The sequence below is a fragment of the Mustela nivalis genome (assembly GCF_964662115.1).
Source record: "Mustela nivalis genome assembly, chromosome: 8".
Lineage (NCBI taxonomy): Eukaryota > Metazoa > Chordata > Mammalia > Carnivora > Mustelidae > Mustela > Mustela nivalis.
Genome location: NC_139027.1, coordinates 35,180,013 through 35,203,244, shown reverse-complemented (window position 1 = coordinate 35,203,244; position 23,232 = coordinate 35,180,013). Strand labels below are relative to the sequence as shown.

At 45.9% G+C, this 23,232-nt stretch overlaps 1 protein-coding gene across 7 annotated transcripts in view; it reads right to left on the bottom strand.

The window, feature by feature from the left end:
* Positions 1 to 23,232, bottom strand: part of ACOXL (acyl-CoA oxidase like) — a 346,408-nt gene that overhangs the window by 266,030 nt on the left and 57,146 nt on the right. For all 7 annotated transcript variants that reach the window (XM_082743347.1, XM_082743348.1, XM_082743346.1 and 4 more), the window contains 6 exons: positions 22,222 to 22,308; positions 21,811 to 21,909; positions 17,541 to 17,655; positions 16,854 to 16,940; positions 14,993 to 15,065; positions 10,872 to 11,004 (listed from right to left, as the gene is read on the bottom strand). In XM_082743347.1, the coding sequence (XP_082599473.1) occupies positions 10,872 to 11,004; positions 14,993 to 15,065; positions 16,854 to 16,940; positions 17,541 to 17,655; positions 21,811 to 21,909; positions 22,222 to 22,308 (594 nt within the window). The remainder of the gene's footprint in view (positions 1 to 10,871; positions 11,005 to 14,992; positions 15,066 to 16,853; positions 16,941 to 17,540; positions 17,656 to 21,810; positions 21,910 to 22,221; positions 22,309 to 23,232) is intronic.

Below are 23,232 nucleotides of genomic sequence, written 5' to 3'. Positions count from 1 at the left end.
GTGTCAAATAAATAAAATGTTTTTTAAAAATAAATTTAAAAAATAATAAAATCCAGTACTGGGAGTGTCCTTATCCTGCACGTAATCCTTCCTTTGCAGGTTCTCCATGGCTCCTGAGTCCTTTTCCATCATGGCCGTCACTCACCTGCCAGCTTGGTCAGTGTGTCAGATAGCCACCACAACTTCTCAAGCAAGCTATGGAGCTGGCAATAAGCCTTCTGTTCATCCACCGTGGGTTTCATTGCTTTATACTCCCTCCATGTCTTCATGCATGGTCTCCCCTCAGCCTGGAACCTTCTTCCCCCTCTTTGTTTCACAAGCAATTTCTACTTATCCTTCAAGAGTCCATGTAAAGTCTTTGGGGGATCTCTCCCCCAATGGCTTAAGCTAATCCTGGTGGCACTTGACCTGGTCTGACTAGTAACTCCATCATAGCACTAACCTCACATTGATTATAATTGGTGGTTTCCAATCTCTCTGTCCCCTAACCCTCTCTTTCTCTAATTGACCCCAACAGACCCTATAGGGGGATAGAAAAAGATAATTTAGAGACTAAAACTCTGCAAAAAATCTCCAGTTGATCTATATTACAGGAGCAACTGCATCTAAAAAACAAAAACAGGGCGCCTGGGTGGCTCAGTGGGTTAAGCCGCTGCCTTCGGCTTGGGTCATGATCTCGGGGTCCTGGGATCGAGTCCCGCATTGGGCTCTCTGCTCGGCAGGGAGCCTGCTTCCCTCTCTCTCTCTGCCTGCCTCTCCATCTACTTGTGATTTCTCTCTGTCAAATAAATAAATAAAATCTTTAAAAAAAAATTAAAAAAATAATAAAAAACAAAAACATCTCCCTATAGAAAAGGAACAGATATGAGAAAGAGCTCTTGAAAATTAGAAGTAATTGTACAAATGAAAATGTGTAATGAAGAAAATTGCAGAACACAGAGCAAATCCTACTGAGAACTCTGAGGGGAAAAAAAGAGAGGCAATCAAGATAAAAATTCCAACCTTCAAAAAATTCGAGTTCTGAGAAAACAGAGAAAAATGGGGGGGAAAGAATTACCAGAGAACTATTAGAAGAAAGTTCTCCAGAATGAAAGGAACTTTCAAATTCCTTTCCAAGTGCCATGCAGGGTAAAATGAAAGACTCGATCTAGACACATCACTGAGAAAGTTCCATATACTTAAGCCAAACAGCTTCTAGAGCTAATGTGGAGGTCTCCTACACAGGAATATAGAAACTTTCACCCACAAACCTGACGCGAGTAAGCAGAGGTATTCAAAAAGCCATCCTACTGGACTGAGCTCAGAGTTGTACATGTTCAACAAATGTTCATTATATATGGACCTCCTCCCCATAAAAGGACATTCTATGTAAAGGCTGGACCTGCCTGTCTCCCCTCACCCCTCATGCCCCCTGCACATTGATGCTCAGGACCACAGTGACACATGGTGATCCCGCAAAGTCCGTGGTGCCGCTAAAGAACAAGTCAAGTCCCAGGCCACAGTGGAGAAGGAAGCCGGGATTCTGGCCCAGCCGCTAACTAGCCGGCATCTGCCAAATCCCAGTTTGAGTGGAACTGCCACAATTTTAAACGTAGACAAAAGATTCTTTTTATTTTCTGGCTTGGTTTGGTTAACCAAAGCAAATACAACATGTGTCCAAGTGGTCCAGGAATGCCAGTGAGCAGGGTCTGTGATGGACTCATAGGACTCCTTGCTTGAAGATGACAAAAGCCATACCAGTGTGGGTAAGGCAGGGCCCCAACACGAGGCTGCCACATTGGGAGGCCTGGGGAACTCGGGGCAAGCTGCTACATTTTTCTATCTCTCAGTTTTTTCATCTGGAAAAACCAGATGGTGGGTGGATCACGACAGCACCCACCTCACAGAGCCGCTGTGATGACTAAAGGATTGATTATCTATAACATGCTCAGGGACGCACTCAGGACAAGGAGTTATTACTTGGGGATGGGCTGTACTACTGTCACCTTTCTCTGAGAAACTACCAACAGATGGATCCATGGCAGAGGAAGAAGAATGGAGTCCAGGAAATGTGGAGTCAGGAAAAGGTACAGTGACCTGTACAAGCCCTTGTGCAACATGAAATATCAAGTTTCAGGTGGAAAAGCTCCTAAGGACAGTAAGCCCGCCATGAATCATCCATACTTGACCTCTCGGGTGGCACAGGTGGTGCTCCCAGGGGCAGGCAACAGGACAGATGACGTTCCTCACAGCTGCAGCCTGGGCACCATTTCTCCATGACCTGGGTGAGCAGGCTGCTAGAAGACAGCCCCCTTCCAAGTGGCACCCAGGTGCAGAGCAGCTTGGAAGCAGTCTACACTGGCAGCAGCATCGCTACTGCTTCTCATAGCTGCCACGGCCACACCGCAGGGTTTGAGGAGACTGGGGTTTCCTACGAGGCTTGCTCAGCCTCTGATGACTTAGTTCAAGGGAGCTCTGTTCCTTGAAACGTTATCTTAGTCACAAACATCTCACATTCCTGGGCCACATCAAAAGGGGAGGGATGCCCAAGACTTTCCTCTCCTCCAACACAGAAAAACTCCATATGCCGGCATGTTCTCTTGGGTGGTCTATCTGCAGGTGGGACCTGGAGACTTTACCCAGGGCGGAAGGGCTGGAGGTCAGCTTCTAGGTCTTCGGTGCCTGAGAGACTCAGAGCCTCATTCAGAAATGTCTCCATAAAACATAGGCACCGGACTCTTATCTCCAAGGTCTCTTCCAACCACAAAAATCTCTGGACACTCTCTTTATGAAGCCTACCACCACCACCTTCCAGGATCTAGGTTACCAGGATGCACTGTGAGCTCCCAGAGGGCGCACACCTCTCCAGGTTCTCTCTGCTTACTGCCCACAGTGGCTCATCCCGCATGTGTTCACAGAATTGAAGTAAATTCAGAATGGTAACACTTTAAAATTACCATTTCAAAAATTCATGTCAGTTGCTACTTATCTACAATTGTACTAGCTCTTTAACTTTTTGCTCTTTGAGGGAAAAGGCAGCAGATGCACCTTTTAAAAAATAAATGTTCAAATTTCAGTTGTTAAAAATGTAAACTGCCATGGAAACACCACACAAAAATATTTTTTTGTTTTTTTGTTTTTTTTTTTAAGATTTTATTTATTTATTTGACAGACAGAGATCACAAGGAGGCGGGGAGGCAGGCAGGGAGAGAGGGAGGAAGCAGGCTCCCCGCTGAGCAGAGAACCCTATGATGCCGGGCTCAATCCCAGGACCCTGAGAGCATGACCTGAGCCAAAGGCAGAAGCTTTAGCCCAATGAGCCACCCAGATGCCCCACCAAAAAAAAAAAAATTTTTACCATTTTCACACCCACCCAAAATGCTGCAAACTTATTTTTTAAACCATTTGTGAGCCAAATTATACCCTGAAGAGTCATCCAGATAACTCTGCCTCCTGTGTACAGTCTTGGTCTTGGGCCAGACAATTAATTACTCAGGTGATGCACCCACCCCCTTTTCCTTATACTGACCATTTTGTAATAATCAACACTCATAGCTGACAAGATGCTAAACTGATGAAAACAACAAAATTCCAGGCTTTTCTTACGTACAGCCCCAAATAAATAGGAAAAAAAATAATCTGCAAGTCATTATTGGTATTTGCTACCCTCTGGTGGTCAACCTTGGGAAGTTTCTACTCCAGAAAACTGGAAACGGTATCTCTTTCACAGATGGCCCTTCCAAGGGTCATCCAAACCAAACCCTTTATCTCACGGGACTTCCCCAGCATCTGAGCAAGTCCTCTGCTCCTTTCACCTGTGTACACATTGTGAGGACACTAAAATAAGAATAATGTCAACCTGAGTAGAACAAGATGAGCAACATGAAAATGCTTCCTCAAAGCATACACAATGTATCTAAAAAAACAAGCATACAACTGACACAGAATGAGCCCCATTTTCGATTCTCCAACTCCCTGTGGTAAGGGATGACTGGCCACATTACAAAAGATCAACAGAATAAACATCAATCAACTCTGCCTCGTCAATTTCAATGATAAACACACACTTGTGAGTACCGTACATTTTCAAGACATTGCTCTAGAGACCCCATATTCTACCTTACTCTGCCCTCTGTTACACCACACCATTTGACAAGGCAGAGGTCTCTCTGTGCTCACTGTCAGAGTTCTTCTATTTCTATCCAATCCCATTCAGTTCAGTCTGTACACCAAGCCCTCATGTGTACAAGGTCCTATAGAGATGCTCCTTATTTAGTCCTTAATGCTGGCTGAGGGCCAGGCTCTGGAGGATAGAATATGTCTCTGACTTCTCCTTATATACTCTTGCCTAGGGCGTTTTTCTACAATATGTTGTCCATCAGAAAAGTGATTGCCTTTCTTTAGAACATTACATAGCTCCCAATTAACTACCAAATTGTACATGAATGGATCACCCTTGGGTTCAGAGTCTTTGTAGTGGGGTGGGTGGGAAGGTGTGTGGGTGGATGGATGGACGGATGAATGGATAGGTGAGTGGACTGCTAGATAAATGGATGGATGAATGTCCAAAAGATGAATGGACAGGTGGGTACATGAGTGTGTAGACTGACAGGAAGATGGATGAGTAGATAGATGGCTGGATGGCTGGATGGATAGAAGGAAGGAAGGAAGGGAGGGAGGCAAAAAGGAATGGGTAGGGAAAGGAAAGGGAAGGGGAAGAGAAGGCAAGGAAAGGAAAGGAAGAGTAAAAAGACTGCATGACATGTAGTGTTCTACTAGGCCCTACAAGGAGAACAAGTAAAAAAGCAAGGTCTTTCTCCACTAAATGTTCTATTAATAATCACAAAAAATGAAATCAAACAAGGAGAGATAAACGTAAAATGATTCCAAAAGGAAACTAAAGTAGGTGACCTCCTTAGCAAGAATTAAACAGACAAAAACTTGATAGCTTTATAGTGGTAGCTACAGAAATTGAAGTTATTAATTTAAAGGGACTGGTTCATGGTTGTCAGGGTGGGCAGGCTTCATACTCTGATGCCAGCTGCCCAGCTCTAGTTCCAGCTGGTGACTAGAGTCCCCAGGCCTGGCATTGCCGAGCTAAATGTAGGAGCCAGACACCAGGGTGAGAACACACATCTGGGACATCTCTGGGGATGTGTCAAAGCCTGTGTGAAGGAGAAGCCCCAGGGCAAGGCCGGAAAAAAGGAACACACAGCCAGCTCTGCTCTGTGTTCCTCCAACACAGCCCAGGCTCAAGTGATTTTGCACCATCACACCCCTCTGGTTTGAAAAACCTTCTCTGACTCAGAAGACTCAGATACCCCTCACCTCCTCTTCTTTGTTATTCTAATTTTCCATGAAACCACACAGTCAGAAGGTCTCAAAAAGTTATTCAAGGCCATAATATCTCCAAAGCCCCATTAATAGGAGAGAGAGACTCTCTTGAAAAAGTGGACTCTACCCCCTTTCTTCATGTCCAACAAGACTCACTGTCAGAAAAGGTCATGTTCCCATCACGAGTCCCGAGTGTCCCATGTGAAACCAATTTCTTCCCTTTGCTCTCCATTCAGCCCCAGCAACTGGGAAAAGCTATCCACCATCAAACATACCACAGCTTTTTATGAGTCAAAGATGGTCTTTCACTCCCTCCACTCTTCTCTCAATACCATGTGTCTTTTAATGATCCCCAGGAAGACAGCCAGATGGCACAGACCTCACCACTCTCCATTCCCATAGCCACAGCCAACCATGACCACAGACATCTCCCAGCCACATCCAGGCTCAGCCTCATGCATCCCTGCTGTCAGCTCAAGCACAGCGGGCTGAGCATGTGTTATCAACCCAGTGTGGTATCCTCACAGCCTCAGACGTCATTTTCATGACTGATAGCCCTGAACTTGATTATATAAGCTCACACATCACACCTACATATAATGGTATCTAATAATAATACCAGCCTTCCTGTACGGACAGTGTAAGTGTTTGTGGGCACTGTAGCAGCCCCTTCCAGGTACTGACCCACCCGGGCCTTACCACATCTCTACGAGGTTGTGCTGTCATTGTATTTAGAGGTATGAAGAAGCTCAGTAGCTTGCCGAGCTCATACAGAGGCAGGCTGCGAATCCAAGAAGCCCATTCCAGAGTCCGTGCTGTTCATGATCTTGCTATGGCCTACGGTAAGCACAGCACTCCAGCTGTCTCACACACGTCAGTCCCACACACCTCACCCAAACAGCTTTATGTGGGCCGTCTTCCCTCCGCCTGCCTCAGCACTGGCATGAGGATTAGGTGATGAGGAGAAGCATGGCTCCCACTCCCATGGTCCGGCTTAAGGGCTGTGGTGAAGGTCTTCCTAACCCAATGATTCACAGGCCAGCTCGTGGCCTTCTACAACCCAAAGTGATAACTCGGCTAATTCAGCAGCTCATGAACACACCCGAGCACCTCCAGTTTCTTAGTATTCGTGTCCTGCATTGGCCTGCCCCTGTTCTCACCGAATCCAACTTTATCTTTCCATAATATCTACATGTCAATCTTCTCCACACAACATGCTATGACCATCCTTCCAAATATGGGGCCATCTCCCTTATCAAGGACCAGCAGAGTCAACCTGTAATATACTCAGTGCCCACCTTGGACAAATTCCTTTGATCTCTTCAGGCCTCAGTTTCCCCACATACAAATGGAACCTCCTCAGAACTGTTATGAGGAGAAATAAGTTAATACGTATAAAGCACATATTATGTGCAGAGTTAGAAGGAGGAGTTAGCAACATCCTTCTTCCCAGCAAGCCTGGAATGAACTGAGGGGTTGGGGTGTGGGGCACAAGATAAACATGTACGGAACACTTACTTCTACTAACAACTCTGTCAGGTGCTCAGTTTGTGAATTCTGATTTATTCCTTTTTTTTTTCTTTACAGATTTTATTTATTTACTTGAGACAGAGAAAGAGAGCACAAGGAAGGACCAAGGGAGAAGGAGACTCCCCGCTGAGCAAGGAGCCTGACAAGCAGCTCAGTCCCAGGACCCTGAGATCATGACCTGAGCCAAAGGCAAACACTTAACCGACTGAGCCACCCAGGCACCCCTGATTCATTCTTCATTCATTCTGCCAACTCCTATTTGCTGGGGTCCTACTTCGTGCCATGCCACGTGGGAAGTTGAAGACCCAGCAGTGAAGGTGGCCGGCAGGGCCCTGGCTGTGGAGCCTTTAGGTTGGAAGGACACAGAAATGGGCTATCACACCGTTAGCTGGTCAAACCATAGCAAATGCTGCAAGGGGAAGTACAGGGCCTTGAAAACATGAAAGAGGGACCACATGTAGGCTGTGACCTTTCTGGGACACTTACTTTTCTGACCACTAACATGTACATGAACACTAACCATGTGAAAAGTGGGGGAGGGCACGCTAGGTAGCACAGCACACGTGTGCAGGAGGCCGAGTGAGAGGTCATGCAAGGCACTGAAGATGGGAAGAGAACTTGGGCCATGATCTTGGAGGCACCGGGAGGCCAGGATGGGGGCAAGGTGGCTGGGATGGGGCCAGGAATCTATGACTCTATCCGTCAGCTCTGTGCAGGGGTTTTCCAAATGTGGTTCCCAACCAGCAATGTCAACATCACTGGGGAACTTGCTAGAAATGCAGCTTCACCGGCCCCGGCCCCGGCCCCACCCAGAGGTGCTCAGAACTCTGGGGGAGGGCCCCCGGTACCATGTACTATCTATTTTAAAAGACCAGAGAGACCCTTTGGAGAGTGGGGAACCAGCATGTCTTATGCTAAAATATTTACTTCCGCGCAAGATCAACCCAAAATGATGGGCTAGAACTCTTTCACATTTCACACTCCCTCTATTTCTGTCTCTGAACTCAGGGTGACTTTCCCCAGCTTCCTTCCTCCTTCTGAAAAGGCTTCCCAGCCCTCCACTTCAGCTGCCCAGCTCTACCGAAGCCCCACCTCCCACACAAGCCAAATGCCTTGGTTTCCTTTTCCTTTTGTTCCTGCTAATCATTTAATCTGGCACGGCATTTTGGACGCAAATTGGAGGAAGGCTATTAAGGCAAGCCTTTAAGAGAAAACCTGAAAGTACTAAGAAACTATGGAAATGAGAGATAACCATGAAAAATAAGACATCTGGGCAAAGTTTAAAAGGTCCGGGCATGCTCAGCCTTGAGCAAATGTCACCGTGGGGAGCCACAGTGACAGTTTTCTAATACATAAGGAATGCACATAGGAGAAAAGGATCCATTTTTCCACTCATCAGCGAGAACAGAACAAGCAGGACCGTCTTAGGTTTCAGCCGAGAAAACATCTGTCATGTGTTTGAGCCATAGGAGAGGAGGAGCTGCCAAGAGGACTGGTGAGATCATCCTCGCCCGAGACGCTCGCGATGAGATCACAGTGGCCAGGGTCGCTGTCCATCAGGGCCGAGCGCTTCGGCGGTGCCCACACCACATCGTGCCGGGGGCTCACAGGCTCCACAAGGGGATCTCCTCCCTGTCACCGTGCAGATGTGCCTCCTGGCCAGGGCAGGTGCTGACTCACAGCCACTCTTTGGCTTCAGAGACACAGAAATCCAAAGAAAACTGCATGCTTCTGCAAAACCTTTCAGACTGCCTTGTTACCTGAAGGCCCGGATGGCATGTGTTCCAATAAAAGCCCACTCATTCCTGTCTCACAGCTAACTCCTATCTTCCCAGTGACAGCAGCAGTGGCAACAGGCATCACATCAGTGACAGCTCTGAGCTACTGAACATTCGCTCTGTGCCAGCGTCGCACATACCTCTACTCGCTCCTGCCTCACCATTATCACAAGGTCCATTTTACAGATGAAGAAGCTGAGGTTTAAAGAGGCCTCCTGATTCGTCCATGGCCTTACTGCCAGTCATGTATTGGCTGAGATTTGAGCCCTTGGTTCCCTATTCTATGATCAAGATAGGGCCTCTATGTTGCCAATGTCTGGTAGATTAGAGAACAAGGACCTTTTAAAAATCAGCCATGGGGGAGCCTGGGCGGCTCAGTGGGTTAAAGCCTCTACCTTTGGCTCAGGTCGTGATCTCAGGGTCCTGGGATCAAGCCCCACATCGGGTTCTCTGCTCAGCAGGGATCCTGCTTCCCCGCCCCTCTCTGCCTGCCTCTCTGCCTACCTGTGATCTCTGTCTGTCAAATAAATAAATAAAATCTTTAAAAATCAGCCATGGTCCCATCTCTCCCACCCTCCTTGCTCCAGATCTGATGATACTGAAAATCAAGTCTCTTCCAGAAGGCCCTGCCACTTCCCTGGCTCTGCTACGCTGTGCCTGCCCCTTGGGCCTCGGCCACCAGCCCGGATGAGCTAATGGGGCTGCTGGCAGCATGGACGTCCTTCACACACCGCCACCCCTTCAGAAACATAAAGCACAGGCTTTCTGCATCGCCTGTACAGGCCAGGGGCCAGCAGGTGCTTTCGTGTCCCTCGGGCACTCTCCTCAGAGGGACCCAAGGCCACTGCCAGCAGAGGGACTCGTGCAGACTGCCACTGAGGGAACAGATAATCCTGGCTCTGACGTTTGTCCCAGCTTCTCTACAATGTAATGCTCAGCTCACCGACTTCTCCCCTTCTGCCTCTCTCTGGAGTCCCGAAATGGCTGAAATGGTTTCTATTACAGACTTAAAGAAGAAGCGTTCCTTAGCACTCTGAAGCTGTGCTTCAGAACACAGCCTTGACTTCAAGCTTCCCTGGGGCCTCCTTCATTTGTCAGACGATTCAGCCAAGGGAACCAATTGGCTGGGCCACTCCTGATGCAGGACCTCAGAATTCAACACCCCTTCAGAACCACAGGAACACAAGCACAGGAAGCAGTGCCTACGGGCGTGAGGTCGCTGGCTGAGCACTGAGCCTGGGTATTTACAGCATCTCAGTTGTACCCACCAGCTGGAAATGCAAAACACAGGGCAGGTCCTACCAGGCCCGCTTCCTGGGAAGTAGGACCAAACCCTCGGAAGAGAGTAAAGAAGAATCCTCCTGCTAGTCAACCGACTATGTGCTGATGTCAGCCTCGAGTCAGGTGAATGAAATTTATTCCTTCTTGATGGGAAAGTTGGATTCATGCCACAATGTATATTCACGGGTTTCCTCATTTTTCTTCCAGCTTCACCAAGCTCCGTGGAGCTTAGAGCAGGTTTTTCCCTGCTCTAAGACCCTTTGGAGAATGGGGAACCAGCATGTCTTATGCTAAAATATTTACTTCCTTTACTTCTTATGCTAAAATATTTACATGCAAAAGGATGGAAAGGGCCCAGAAAACAGACAATGCTGAGCCTTGAGGATGAGGAGGAGGAGGAGGAGGAAGAGGAGAAAAAGGAGAAAGAGAAGGCCCTTCCAGAACTTGCCTCTACTGGCTTCTCTTTCCAAATTAGTATTTGGGAAGGTGGGAGAGGAGGGGAGGTAGAGATGTCTTCTAGGGGTCTGGCTTCATGGACTCCAACTGTGATGCTGAATGCCAAGCCCCAAACAGCCACGTGACCATCAAATCTCCCCAGTGAACGGAGCTGAGACATGCCAGCCTCCCCTCACTTGTCAGCTCTTAGCTGCTTTTCCAGCAGATGCATTTGTTCTTAATGACCCAGGCCCCCCCCCGCCCAGGTCATCTTTTGTGGCTCTTTTACCACAATGCCTATGTCGTACCCACCATAATCAGCAGCCCATCTGAGATGTAGATGGATAGGATTCCATGATAAGAAGGGGGCAGAAATGTTCTCTGTATGCGACCAACTGGCCCTTCTTAGTATCTAACCATTAACCCTAGCCACATTACAACAACTGTGGCTCGGGAAGCTCAGCTCCTAAAATTGTTATCCCCGGAACATGCAGAGAATAAACCGTGATGTAAATTAAAATCAGAGTCAACTACCTTCATGGCACCCAGAGCTTGGAAAGTCACAGCTAATCTCGAAGGGGTCAGTGCTGCCAGCATCGCATTGAATCTTGCACTCTTGTTCTTAATAGGAGAGTGGTACTGCCCATCTGGAGCCACAGAACCAAACCTATGATAGGGGAGAGGCAGGTGGAAAAGAGGAGCAGGGTTAACAAAGAAGAAGTACATGGCACCACTAGAAATGATGTCATACACACACACAAGGTTTCTGGGTCCAGGAACTACGCTCATGAGACCTCAGAGACGGAGGCAGGGGAAGAGTCTCCCCAGGAGATTCTGACCAAGACTTGACTCACGGAAAGTAAAAGCAGGTTTCGTGCCAAAAAGAAGCATGGGGACTGCCATCATTAAACCCACACTGGAGCCTGAATGTGAAGACCACACCCCAATCCACTCTTTTGTTGTTGATATATAATTCACATGCCATAAAATCCCCCCCTTTTAATTCAGTGCTTTTTAGGACATTCAGAAACTCGTACAACCATTACCACTGTCCAGTTCCAAAACATTTCATCACCCCCCAAAAAACCCTCATGCTGTGAGCAGTCACTCACAGTACTTATCATACTCCAGGCCCTGGCAACCGTTAAACTACTATCTATCTCTACAGAGTTGTCCATTCTGGATGTTTCCCATCGGTGGAACTGTATAATATGTGGCTTATATGTGTGCCTTCTTTTACTCAGCTCGTTGTTCTCATGGTCCCTGCATGTTGTGGTGTGTGTCCATACTTCATTCCTGTTTACGGCCCCATGATAAGCCCCTGCATGGATACACCATATCTTGTTCCTCTGCTCATCAGTTCATGGATATTTGGGTTGTCTCCCCTTTTATGGCTATTATGAATAATTATGCTTTGAACAGGGCGCCTGGATGGCTCAGTGCGTTAAAGCCTCTGCCTTCGGCTCAGGTCATGATCCCAGGGTCCTGGGATGGAGGCCCGCATCGAGCTCTCTGCTCAGCTGGGAGCCTGCTTCCTCCTCTCCTGCCTGCTTCTCTGCCTACTTGTGATCTCCGTCTATCAAATAAATAAATAAAATCTTTTTTAAAAATTATGCTATGAACAATTGGACAATTTGAACAATTGTGGACATGTTTTGGTGCAAGCATGTTTTTGATTCTCCTGTGAACGATGTTTTCACCCATACCTAGGAACAGAATGGGCTCATATGAAAAACTTAAACTTTTGGAGAGATGCCAAACTCTTTTCCAAATTGGCAACACCATTTTCACCCCCACCAACAAGGTATGAAGGTTTCAATTTCTCCACATCCTCGCCAACCATTATGGCCTGTCTCTTTTTTTATACCCATCTGAGCAGGTGCATTGTGGTTTTGATTGGTATTTCCCTAATGACAATGACGTTGAGCATCTTTTCATGTGCTCACTAGCCATTTTCATATCTTCTTCGAAGAAATGTCTATTCAGGCTTTTGCCCATTTTTCAGCTGGGTCATTTGTCTTTTAATTGTTGAGTTGTGGCAGTTCCTTTTATATTCTGGATGCCATATAGATAGATAGATATAGATATAGATCATATATATGTATCATATATATCACAATACATGTGATTCCCAAATATGTTCTTCCATTCCGTGCATTGTCTTTTCACGTCCTTCATAGTGTCCTTTGGGGTGCAAATTTTTTAAATTTTGATGAAAATTAAAAATTTGTTTAATTTTAATTTCTTTTTTTCTTTGGTTGCTTATGTTTTTGGTGTTTAAGTCAAGGTCACAAAGACACACATCTATTTTTTCTTCTAAGAACTTTAAGTTTGGGCCTCTACATTTATATCTGTGATCCATTTTGAGTTAATTTTTGTGTACAGGAGGAGTGAAGAGTCCAACATCATGCTGTTGCCTGTGGGTGTCTACTTGTCCCAGCATCATTTGTTGAAAGGACTATTCTTTCCCCCCATTAAAATGTCTTATGGTCCTTGTTGAATATTAACTTACCATAAATGTAAGAATTTATTCCTAGACTCTCTATTCTATTTCATTGCCTATCTATTTATCCTTATGCTAATACCACAGTAAATTTTTTTTCCTTTTTTTTTTTTTTTTCATTTTTTACTTCCCACCTGCTTTCAGGGGATCCACTATAATATCACAACATCTCAATTACTATAGATTTGTAATAAATTTTCAGATCAGAAGTGTGAGTCTCCTACTTCTTTAGCAAGATTGTTTTGGCTATTCTGACTCTCGTATTGCCACATAAAGTTTAGGAGCACTTTCTCAGTTTCTGAAAAAACAAAACAAAAACAAAAAACAAAAGGGCAACTGGGATTTTGACAGGGATTGCAATGAATGTAAACATCTACTTCCTGATCCATTTTTTATCAACACCCCAAAATGGGGCTCCTCCTCCAAAATGCCTGTGTTTCCACTGCGGTCTTCTGGTATATTGAAAGCAGTTTAAAGGGCAATAAAATGGCTTAGAATCAAATACTGCTTATCCAAAAAAAACAAAAAAAAATCGATATATTCTCATATCATCTACAGACCATGTAGCTCACTGTCACTTCTCTTACCCGCTAGATCTAACTTTCTAATCTCTAGTGCATTGGATGAAGGATGAGCCAATGGATCCAGCTTCGGGCAGACTGGCCAGGCCACTGAGATCTCATGAGGGTGGATGACACATGGGGAGCTCTACATCTACAGCTTTCCTTCCCTCTTGCCCATCCCCCAGAGCACAGCACTGCTGCTTGAGCGACTGGAAAACGTGCTGGCATCTCTGGGGAAGGCTGGTGGCACTCAGACCTGCTGTCACGGGCACTGGTGGCTCCTGAGGGGGCCTCAAGGCTTCCCCACACACCAGGATAACTGCAAAGATGCTTTTGTTGTTTCCATTTTATCTCCTACCAATTCCCCAGGGGCTTGGGCAGGGGGGTGGTTAACAGAATTTCGTTCTTTTAAACTTTGTTTCTCATACATTTTTCTTAAACTGTTGGCATCTATGACATTGACCTGCTGGCAAGAGTTTGCAGGCAAAGCAAAGGAATGAGGTGTTATAAAGGAAATTCTAGACTCAAGCTGATTATCCAGACCTTGACTGCTAGCTTTTCTACGGATTGCCATATTGTTACCAGATACTGGAAATGCTATTGAGAAAAGTAACCGTCATTGGTGTTTCTTGGCCTCTGCAAAGTGTAATGTGAACTCCTAGAGCTCCACCCCTGAAAGTGCACCAGAAGAAGCAGCCTTCACCTCACCGTTTAACCCACCCTGACGGCAGTGGGATGCTGGGAAATGACACTGAGCATCTCTGATGTTACCCATCCCTCCAAGAAGCACTGGCTATAACAGCCTCCTGGGCTGAACGGTAGTACCTTACCTCCTGCCACCCCTGAAGGAGGCGATAACATTACCCAGAGTGTAATAGCAACAACAGCAACAAATTTTAAGGAAATAACCTAAATTGCCCAACAGTAAGGACAGATTACATAAACTGTAGATCACTTATTTAACGGTCTATTATAATACTATTGAAAATGATAACGTACATAGGTATTTCTTGTTGCATAAAAACATTTGACATAATGTTAAGCAGAAATTACAAGTTATAAAAAATAGAATTTGTGGGGTGCCTGGGTGGCTCAGTCAGTTAAGCCTCTGCCCTCAGCTCAAGTCATGATCCCAGGGTCCTTGGATAGAGCCCCACATGGAGCTCTCTGCTCCACAGGGAGCCTGCTTCCCCCCTCCCCCTGCTTCTCTGCCTACTTGTGATCTTTCTCTCTCTCTCTGTCAAATAAATAAATAAAATCTTAAAAAAAATAGAATTTGTAAGTGGATCTCATTCAATAAAAATCAAACATCTCTCTCTCTGTTGATACACCAGCGTGGAAAGAAGCCTAGAAAGTTATACATTAAGGTGTGCATAACAATCACTGTGTCTGGGGAATAGCATTTTGGACAAGTTCAATTTTTTTCTGTTTTCTTATCTACATTTTCCAATGGAAGATCAATAAACTTGTAGGAGTGGCTGGCAGACAGCCTGGACATGCAGCCCATGAGACCCAGGCGCCAGGCCCAGCTTGGGAGAGCAATGAGATCATACACACAGCCAATCTGAGTTCAAGTAAAAAGTACTCACTTATCCAGCAGGTTCTCCCTTGGTATCCGAACCTTGTGAAATATTAAAATCCCATTATCCACACCATGCAGACCTAGAGAGAGCAGAAAACAGCTGCAGGGGGCAAATCCGTGCTAGCTTAGACCTACCATTCCTGCTATTTCCCAGGCCTGTCTCTGCTAAAATCCTTGTACCCTTTCTTTTTCTCCCAGGATGTTCTATTTGGGGCAGGGGTGGGGACGCTGTCTGTTTGTTTTCTTGAAGAGCTATGCCTTCTGTGCTCCTGGGCTCATGTGGAGAGTCTGGGTACTATGACTTGGGAAGGAGGAGCTCTAGACATCAGAAGGAAAAGTCAGGGCAAGCGCTGAGAAGGCAGGAAAGCAAGAAGTCTAATTTCTCCTCCCTCCCAGCACTTCCATCCCAGAACAAGGGGGAAGTTTGTGAAATCAGATGCCTAAAAAGACAAGAGACAATGGCCATGAGGACAGCTGTGAGTGACTGGGGTGACCCAAGTTTCAGAAGCTTCCTGAAAGCCACTGGTCCTGTTTCCTAATGACACCTGTCAGAATCTGGGGCCTACTTTTTGTTTATCTCACACTTAGGAAGATTTAATCTGAGGGGGAAAAAAATCTTCAGTAAACATCTTTATTTAGAACATCACCCCTTGACAAGGACACAGTTGCATTTAGGAGCTTACAAGGAAACAAAAGTAGACTTTCTGAAGTTGCCAGTGTTTTAAATGTCTGACACCACTTCACAAGAGCTCAGCCCTCTGCTCTCAGCAACATTGGACTCGAGAGGTGACTTCAAGGGACAAGGCCAGCGAGGGCCTCTGTCACCCCTGAGAGATACAGTCGGAGCACTCACAACCCTACCTGTAGCCCATTCCTGCGGCCATGGCAGTGGTCAGTAAACACTGAGGGCCAAGACGAAACTATCCCCTCCACCGAAGAATCATCTTCTTCCCCCTTTTCTCTTTTTGTTTATTTTTCCTTCTCTTCACACCTGTTTCTTTGGCTTGATTTGGCCTTGGTTGTGGACAACCAGTGGGGCCCACAGGCACGGCCTGCTCTCAGTAATTGCTGGTTGAATTACACTCCCTCCCAACCCCACCCCCAAAATTCACACATTCCAGTTCTAACCCCCAGTACTAATGAATGTGACCTTATTCGCAGACAGGGTCTTTACAGAGATAATCAAGTTAAAAGAGGTCATTAGGGTTGCCCTAATGCAAGGGACTGGATTATAGAAAGGGGAAATTTGGACACAGACATGCACACAAGGAGAGAGAATGACATACGAGCATGAAGACACCAGCAAGAAGCTAAGGAGAGAGGCCTGGCACAGATTCTCCCTCACAACCCTCAGAAGGAACCAATCCTGCCAGCACCTTGATCTTGAACTTGTAACCTCCAGCACTATGAGCCAATACATTTCTGTTGTTCAAGCCACTCAGCCTGGGGTACGACAGCCAACTCGTCCCGTGAGTCAGTCCTTGGGATTCATCAAGGGCCTCCGAGGCACCCACACCAGGCTGTGGCTCAGAGGCAGGAAAAAGAGAGAGCCTCGACTGGCCCTCTGAGAGCCCACAAGTCCAAGAAGAGGAAAAGAGGCGAAATTACACAGGGCAAAGCTGCCTCATGACTGGAAAATACAAGAGGCTGGGAGAAAACAAGACCAATGCATATTCATAAACGGCAATCTTCAGCATTCCCCAACAGTTGTGACATAAAAGACGATCATCAGGCTTCAAAATCGAAGAGTCTTCTCTGCCTTCTCTGTTTTGCTATTTTGGTGAGTTAGGTTCAACCTTCCTTGGGTGGGGCAGGGAGTGTGCAGGAAGTGCAAATGAGGGGAGAAGAGGTGTCACTTGAGGACTCACCTTCCTTGTACATCATATCAATAGCTGTCACTCCAGGGTACAAGCTTCCATTCTCATCACGAACAGGAACAATGAAACAGTGGGGCCCTGAGAAAGCAGAGAGACAGTTGCTGAACTCTCTTTTCTAAAGCTACGATTAAAGCTTTATTCATTTCCTGGAACAGTCTATAAATTGTGTTGATCCTGAAATTCAGTCAGTTCTAGGACCCTGCCCTGCATATGTAGTACACAGTAGTCCCCCCTTGTCCACAGGGGATATGTTCCAAGACCCCAGTGAAGGCCTGAAACCATAGAAAGTACCAAATCCTATATATGCCAAGTGTTTTCCTGCCTACATGATGAGATGAAGTAAGGGAATGACCTAGGCCCTGTGACAGAGTGTGACACTACTATGGACCCTCTGACCTCAGAAGGAAGGTCATCTGTTTCCAGACTGCAGCTGACCGCAGGTAACAGTAATCGTGGAAGGCAAAACTGCACACAAGGCGGGGCGGGGGGGCGGGGAACTACTGTAATGTCAAAAATGTAAGAATAAATTTAGCCACCGCGTATATTAAAGAAATAAAGTTGGTGCTGAGTTTATACAAGACTAAACCAGTGCTGTGAAGTACACTTTCAAGGTAAAGTACTTGCTGGAAAGTAGTAAGGGTAAAGAGAATTATTCTAGCTTTCTGCACCAGCACAAACCTTGCGATCTTCCGTTTATGATGAGCTGAGCAAAGACAGCGGCGTAATTGCCATACATCGCATTTCCAATGTACATTTTCTCAGCATTTTCACACGGCGTGTCGATCACAAACTCCTACACAGAAAAAGAGCGACAGAGTTTTCCTTTCCTAGGCTCAACTCAACTCCTTGGCTCAGTGCAATGATTACTATGAAACAGATCCACATCCTCTAGCAGGACACCCTTGGGTGATTGATTACACAGCAGAAGAGAAGACAAAACCCCCAAGCCCCTGGTGATCTATACTCAGCTCTCCCAAACACCCCACTGGCAAGGTTCACAAGACAGGATGGCACGTCTAATGATCTAGGGCCCCTAGGTGAATGAGTCCACATCTGCGTGTTTTATCTTGTCTGCTGCGTCTTGTGGACAAACCACTTGGTTCCTCACGTCCTCCACTCTTGCCCTGGCCTTGAAAATCTCTACCTTATTGATAGGGTTTTGTTGTTTAAACAGCATCTAATTGAAGGCCAAAACCATATGCCAGAAATGCAAGCAAGATTCGTAGGCAACCATGACCTAGACCCACCATTGCTTAGGATCTTAGCCCACACAATCCTGATTTTTTTTTTTAAAGATTTATTTATTTATTTATTTATTTATTTGACAGAGAGATATCACAAGCAGATGGAGAGGCAGGCAGAGAGAGAGAGAGAGAGAGAGAGGGAAGCAGGCTCCCTGCTGAGCAGAGAGCCCGATATGGGACTCGATCCCAGGACCCTGAGATCATGACCTGAGCCGAAGGCAGCAGCTTAACCCACTGAGCCACCCAGGCGCCCCACAATCCTGATTTTTATAAAAGGGGGAGAGAAAAAAACTCATTTGAGCCTTTGGATAATTGTTTCAGATCCTGCCACTCCATTTTCTTGATTGATGGATATAATAATTAAAAGTTCCCTCAAAATGCATAAACCCTTAAACTGAAGCATTTATAGATAATTCTCTATCTTATAAGGGAAAGAATCTTTGAATATGCCACACAGTTTGTTTCCATCATATGACCAAAGATTCTTCCAGCTCCAAACAGTCTGAAATTGACATTGTTCAAGAAAACGATGCAGCGTTTTTGTTTTCAGGCTCTGCTCAACCTGGGTCTTCTCTCTCCTCCTCTTGGGAAGCCAGGGCAGAATCACAGTGGAAATGCTCCCGCTTCGCTTCTGATTCTGCTCACCAACTGGGTTACCCAGGAACCTGTCGTCAAGGAGGCACTGACGGTAATGGGCAGCTCTGAATACAGGGTCTCTGGGGCAGGTCAGGGAATCCAGGGGAAATGGCAAAAGAGCAGAACTGCACATCTAATTGGAGCTGACAATATTGAAAAGGTGGCTGAACTAAAGCAACAAACGATTGATCACGTAAAGATTATCTCGGAGTCCGGATTTTAAAGTCTATAGACTACCCTCGCCCGCTGTCCAAGACATACATTCTTGAAGCCTAAGAAAACATTCTCTGGCATGTGTTTGTACAAGGAAACTTCTAGCATGTGCAAGCGCTTTTCAGAAACATAAATGGACAAGCTGAATCCTTTTAAGGGAAGTCTCTGGAGACTGCCGCGGTCTTATCAGGCTAGCCAGGATTTCTCAAAGAAAGGAACTATTTGAGGCTGAGTGCAGTAACAACCACAACAACAACAACAAAAATCCGTGTGGTGAAGGGACGCTTACCCCTCAAGGGTAGGAAGGGAAGTAGCAGAGTAACATTGACCTGGCAGCAAAGATCTGGTGGGGTGGGGAAGAGACGGGAGGCCATCCATCCCCGTAAACATCTGATACACTCTGGGAAAGGAGGTTTGTCACTTCTGGCAAAAACATTGATTTGGGAAAGTCTGCACAAGCCAAAATGCTGGCATTAAAGAAGGATCTAAATAATGCACACCATGCGTGTCGGTTCCTACCATAATTAGTTGTTGAAAGCCAACAAAATGGTCAGTACTGTAAGCATTAAAAAAAAAAAAAAAAAAAAAAGGAAAAAGAAGAAAAAAAAGCCTTTGCCCAAAAGCTCGTAGCTGCATTTATTTTTGTTATTTAGCATAAAATATAAAACTAAATTCTCTCTTACCTCTTAATTATCCCCACCACTACCCGAGCCTCTGTCCAAAAATAAAAATAAAACAGCCAACCCACAGAAATGAATAACCAGAAAATGTAAGTGATTGAAAGAGTCCTTGAGGGAGAGAGGGCTCATTGGATGTGCTTTCACGTTTTACAAGGGAAATGAAGGGGGAACCACGGAAAGCAATGAAGGAGCAATCCATTCCCCGCTATGTCAATCCTCAGTGGCCCGAGTTTATGATGGGCTTATTCTCTCTTTCACTCCCACCGGAGAGTTCACCAGAGTCTCCTCATCATTACGATTTCAGCTCTGCAACTCCCCTGCAGAAGGCGGCAGCTGCCAAAGCACGCCAGGTAGCTAAATCATTTATGCTGTTTGGGGGAAATGGGACCCACCCTGGGAAATGATTTTGGTGGGAAAAAATAATGACTGTAAGAAGAAACAAATAAATAAGAATTCTGGGTGGGGTTTCTTTTTTCCTCTCTAAAGACAGCAAGGTGAGCTCAGTACTGTGGTTTAGGGAAAGAAAAAACTGATCGACCAAAAACTGAAAAGGTGTTTAGTTAGCACGCCATCCCTGGCTGGAAAGCTAAGCTGTGAAGGGCAGCCCCACCTGAGGCAGACTAGCTCATTAACGGCAGATTCATTCATAGTTTCCTAACCTCTGTGTGCCTCAGTTTCTCCACCTATCAAATAGGGACAATAATATCTTCCCAGAAAACTATAGGGTCTTTAACACAATGTCACATGTAGAGTGCTCAGCCTGACGTCTAGCACACATGGGCTAGATTACAAGAAGTGGCTTACCGTCATGTTGTGGGATGGTTATTGCAAGGGAATACAGTGAAGTATATAGAAGGTGTTCGACACAGAGCCCGGCACATAGCGAGCATTCAATACATGTCAGTCCTTACTCTTGCTAGGGCCTTGGACATCGCTGACTATTGTAGAGAACTAGCATCTGGGCAGGAGGATGTGATGAACATATTCCAATAGAACCTTCGCTTGAATCCGTCATTCTAACCCCTGATTCCCTCTAACTAGCGTTTGTGGGTCGGGAAAACCCGCTAGCAAAAATTCAGATTCTAAATGACAAACTCAGCAAAAATGAAGAACAGCTAGAGTGAGTTACCGCACCTACACCCATGCCCCACGCCTGCACACATATATTTTTACCCACAATTGTGTCTAGAAAGAACTTCAAAATTTACGTATTCCTTCGCAGTTCTTAGGAAAACCCAATATCAAGCAAGAAACTATGAAGGAGAGTGAAATAAGTAGAGAGTTTCTTTATTCGGAGGGAGTAGGAGCTAAAGAAATGGACACTTCTTTAGATAGAGCAAGGTTTTCACTCTGCGGGGTATAACGCATTTATGGAGATGGTCAGTTTAGAGTCTTGACGAACTGGTTTTTATTTATGAGGACAGAAGGGAAACTAACGAAGTTCCCCACATATACTAAAGATCATAAAAGCAAGATTGTTTTGTGAAATTCTATTTGGGAGGCCGTGGGAGTTTTCGTGTAAGTCACAGTTAAAAACACTGCTTCGTGGGGCACCTGGGTGGCTCAGTAGGTTAAAACCTCTGCCTTCAGCTCAGGTCATGATCCCAGGGTCCTGGGATCGAGCCCCACATCGGGCTTTCTGCCCAGCAGAGAGCCTGCTTCCCTCCTCTCTCTGCCTTACTTTATTACTTAAAAATGAATAAAAAATTAGAAAAAAAAAAAAAAAACACTGCTTCGTGCCAGTAACAAGGGCTTGATTCCTGGTAAAGAGACATCAGCACACGCAGTGTCCTCCTGCCACACGGTGCAAAGGGGAGTGCAAACAAAACTTCTCCTCCAGCCATTTACCTGCGGCCGTTGGGAAGGATGATAAAATGGCGCCTGTACTGTTCTCATAGGAGTGTCACCAGACGTCCAATTAACAAGAGCACGTAAAGTGCGTGAAGCAGTGCCTGCACATGGTAGGTGCTGAAAAGTGTTGGCTTATATGAGACACATGAAGGCTGAGCATGTGTCCCCTCCACTGAAGCACTTAGGCAGTTGTTTGAAATCTGAGCCTCTCTAGCCAGAGAGTACACACGGAGGATGTGAGGGTGACCTCGGGAAGAAGGAGAGTCTGGTTCTGAACAGGTTTCCCGCCACCCCAAACTGCAGAACAAGGGGCAGAATCCTCACCTGTGCTGACAGGTCAAAGGTGGCTTCAGTCTGGATCCCTCTCACATTGCTCCCATGGCCCCTCTCGGTCATTGCAAACATCCCAGTGTATTTCTGCTCCTGGAGTTTACCAGATATTAGAAAGGAATTAGTTAGATGCTCGCTCCAACTGCAGACCTCTGATCATCAAGGATGTGGGTGAGAGAGGGAGCAGTGAGTTGGAGATATTTACAAGCGTTGAGCCTGGGGGCAACTACTGTGACAACAACATGACAGTTCTTTTAAAAAACAATCCAGAAACTCTCATTCAGAACAAGATTCTTGCTGATATTAATTCTCTGGTTTACTTTCTTTCTCTGCAAACATGCGCTCACATACACATCTAGTTACTAAGAATTTTTAAGGCTCTTCATGGAAGAAGACACGCCATACCTGGAGGGGCTGAAGCCACTTAGTGACATGTCCTGGGCTTCCAAGGTTCCTGACTGCACCACCAAATAGCCAATAAATTATTCCACACTGAAAGCAAGGACAACATAGACCATTGTTAGCGAGAGTCAACAATTAAAGGATGAATAAAGCCCTGGCCAAACTCCATTCGAGGAGCATGTGTTCAGCTCGTCCAGCTTTATAAAAGCCCCACAAGTGGTCCGGTTTCATTCTTTTGCATGTGACTGTCTAGCTTTCCCAACACCATTTGCTGAAGAGACTGTCTTTTTTCCACTGGATATTCATTCCTCCTTTGTCAAAGATGAACTGACCACCTAATTGTGGGTTTACTTCTGGGTTTTCTGTTCTATTCCACTGCTCCACATCTCTGTTTTTATGCCAGTACCATACAGTTTTAATTCCTACTGCTTTGTAATATGACTCGAAATCTGGAATCGTAATACCTCCAGTTTTGTTTTTCTCTCAAATGATGCTTCGGAACGTTCAGTCTGCCTTATATGCTCAGGGGCTAGCTTAGTGCCTGGTGTGTAGAAGATGTGTAACGAAGGATTTATGCACTGATCCCAGACATTAGCCCAGACTGCAGAGGTGAACCCTACCATGAGAAACTGCCAGCAAACAGGAAAGCTGATGGAAAATGGAATGCAAATCCAATAACGAGCAAGCACTCAGCCCGCAATGAGATAGCCTGGGCTCCAAGCCCAGCTCAGCTACCCACTGGCTGGGGGACCTTGGACAAATGGCAATCCTCAGTCTCCACATCTGACAAATGCAGTGAGTGATGAGTGCTCCCACTTACTGAGCACTTACCCTTCTAAGCACTGAGCTTCATACACACAAGCCCACTGATTCTCACAACCACCCCGGGAAAAGCACGTCATCACCCACCCCTACTTGACAGACAGGGACACTGAGGTTCAGTGAGAGGGGTGACCTGCCGAAGGCTGCGCTCTGAGATGGTGAGCAGGGCTGGGGTCCAAAGCCAAGCTGCTT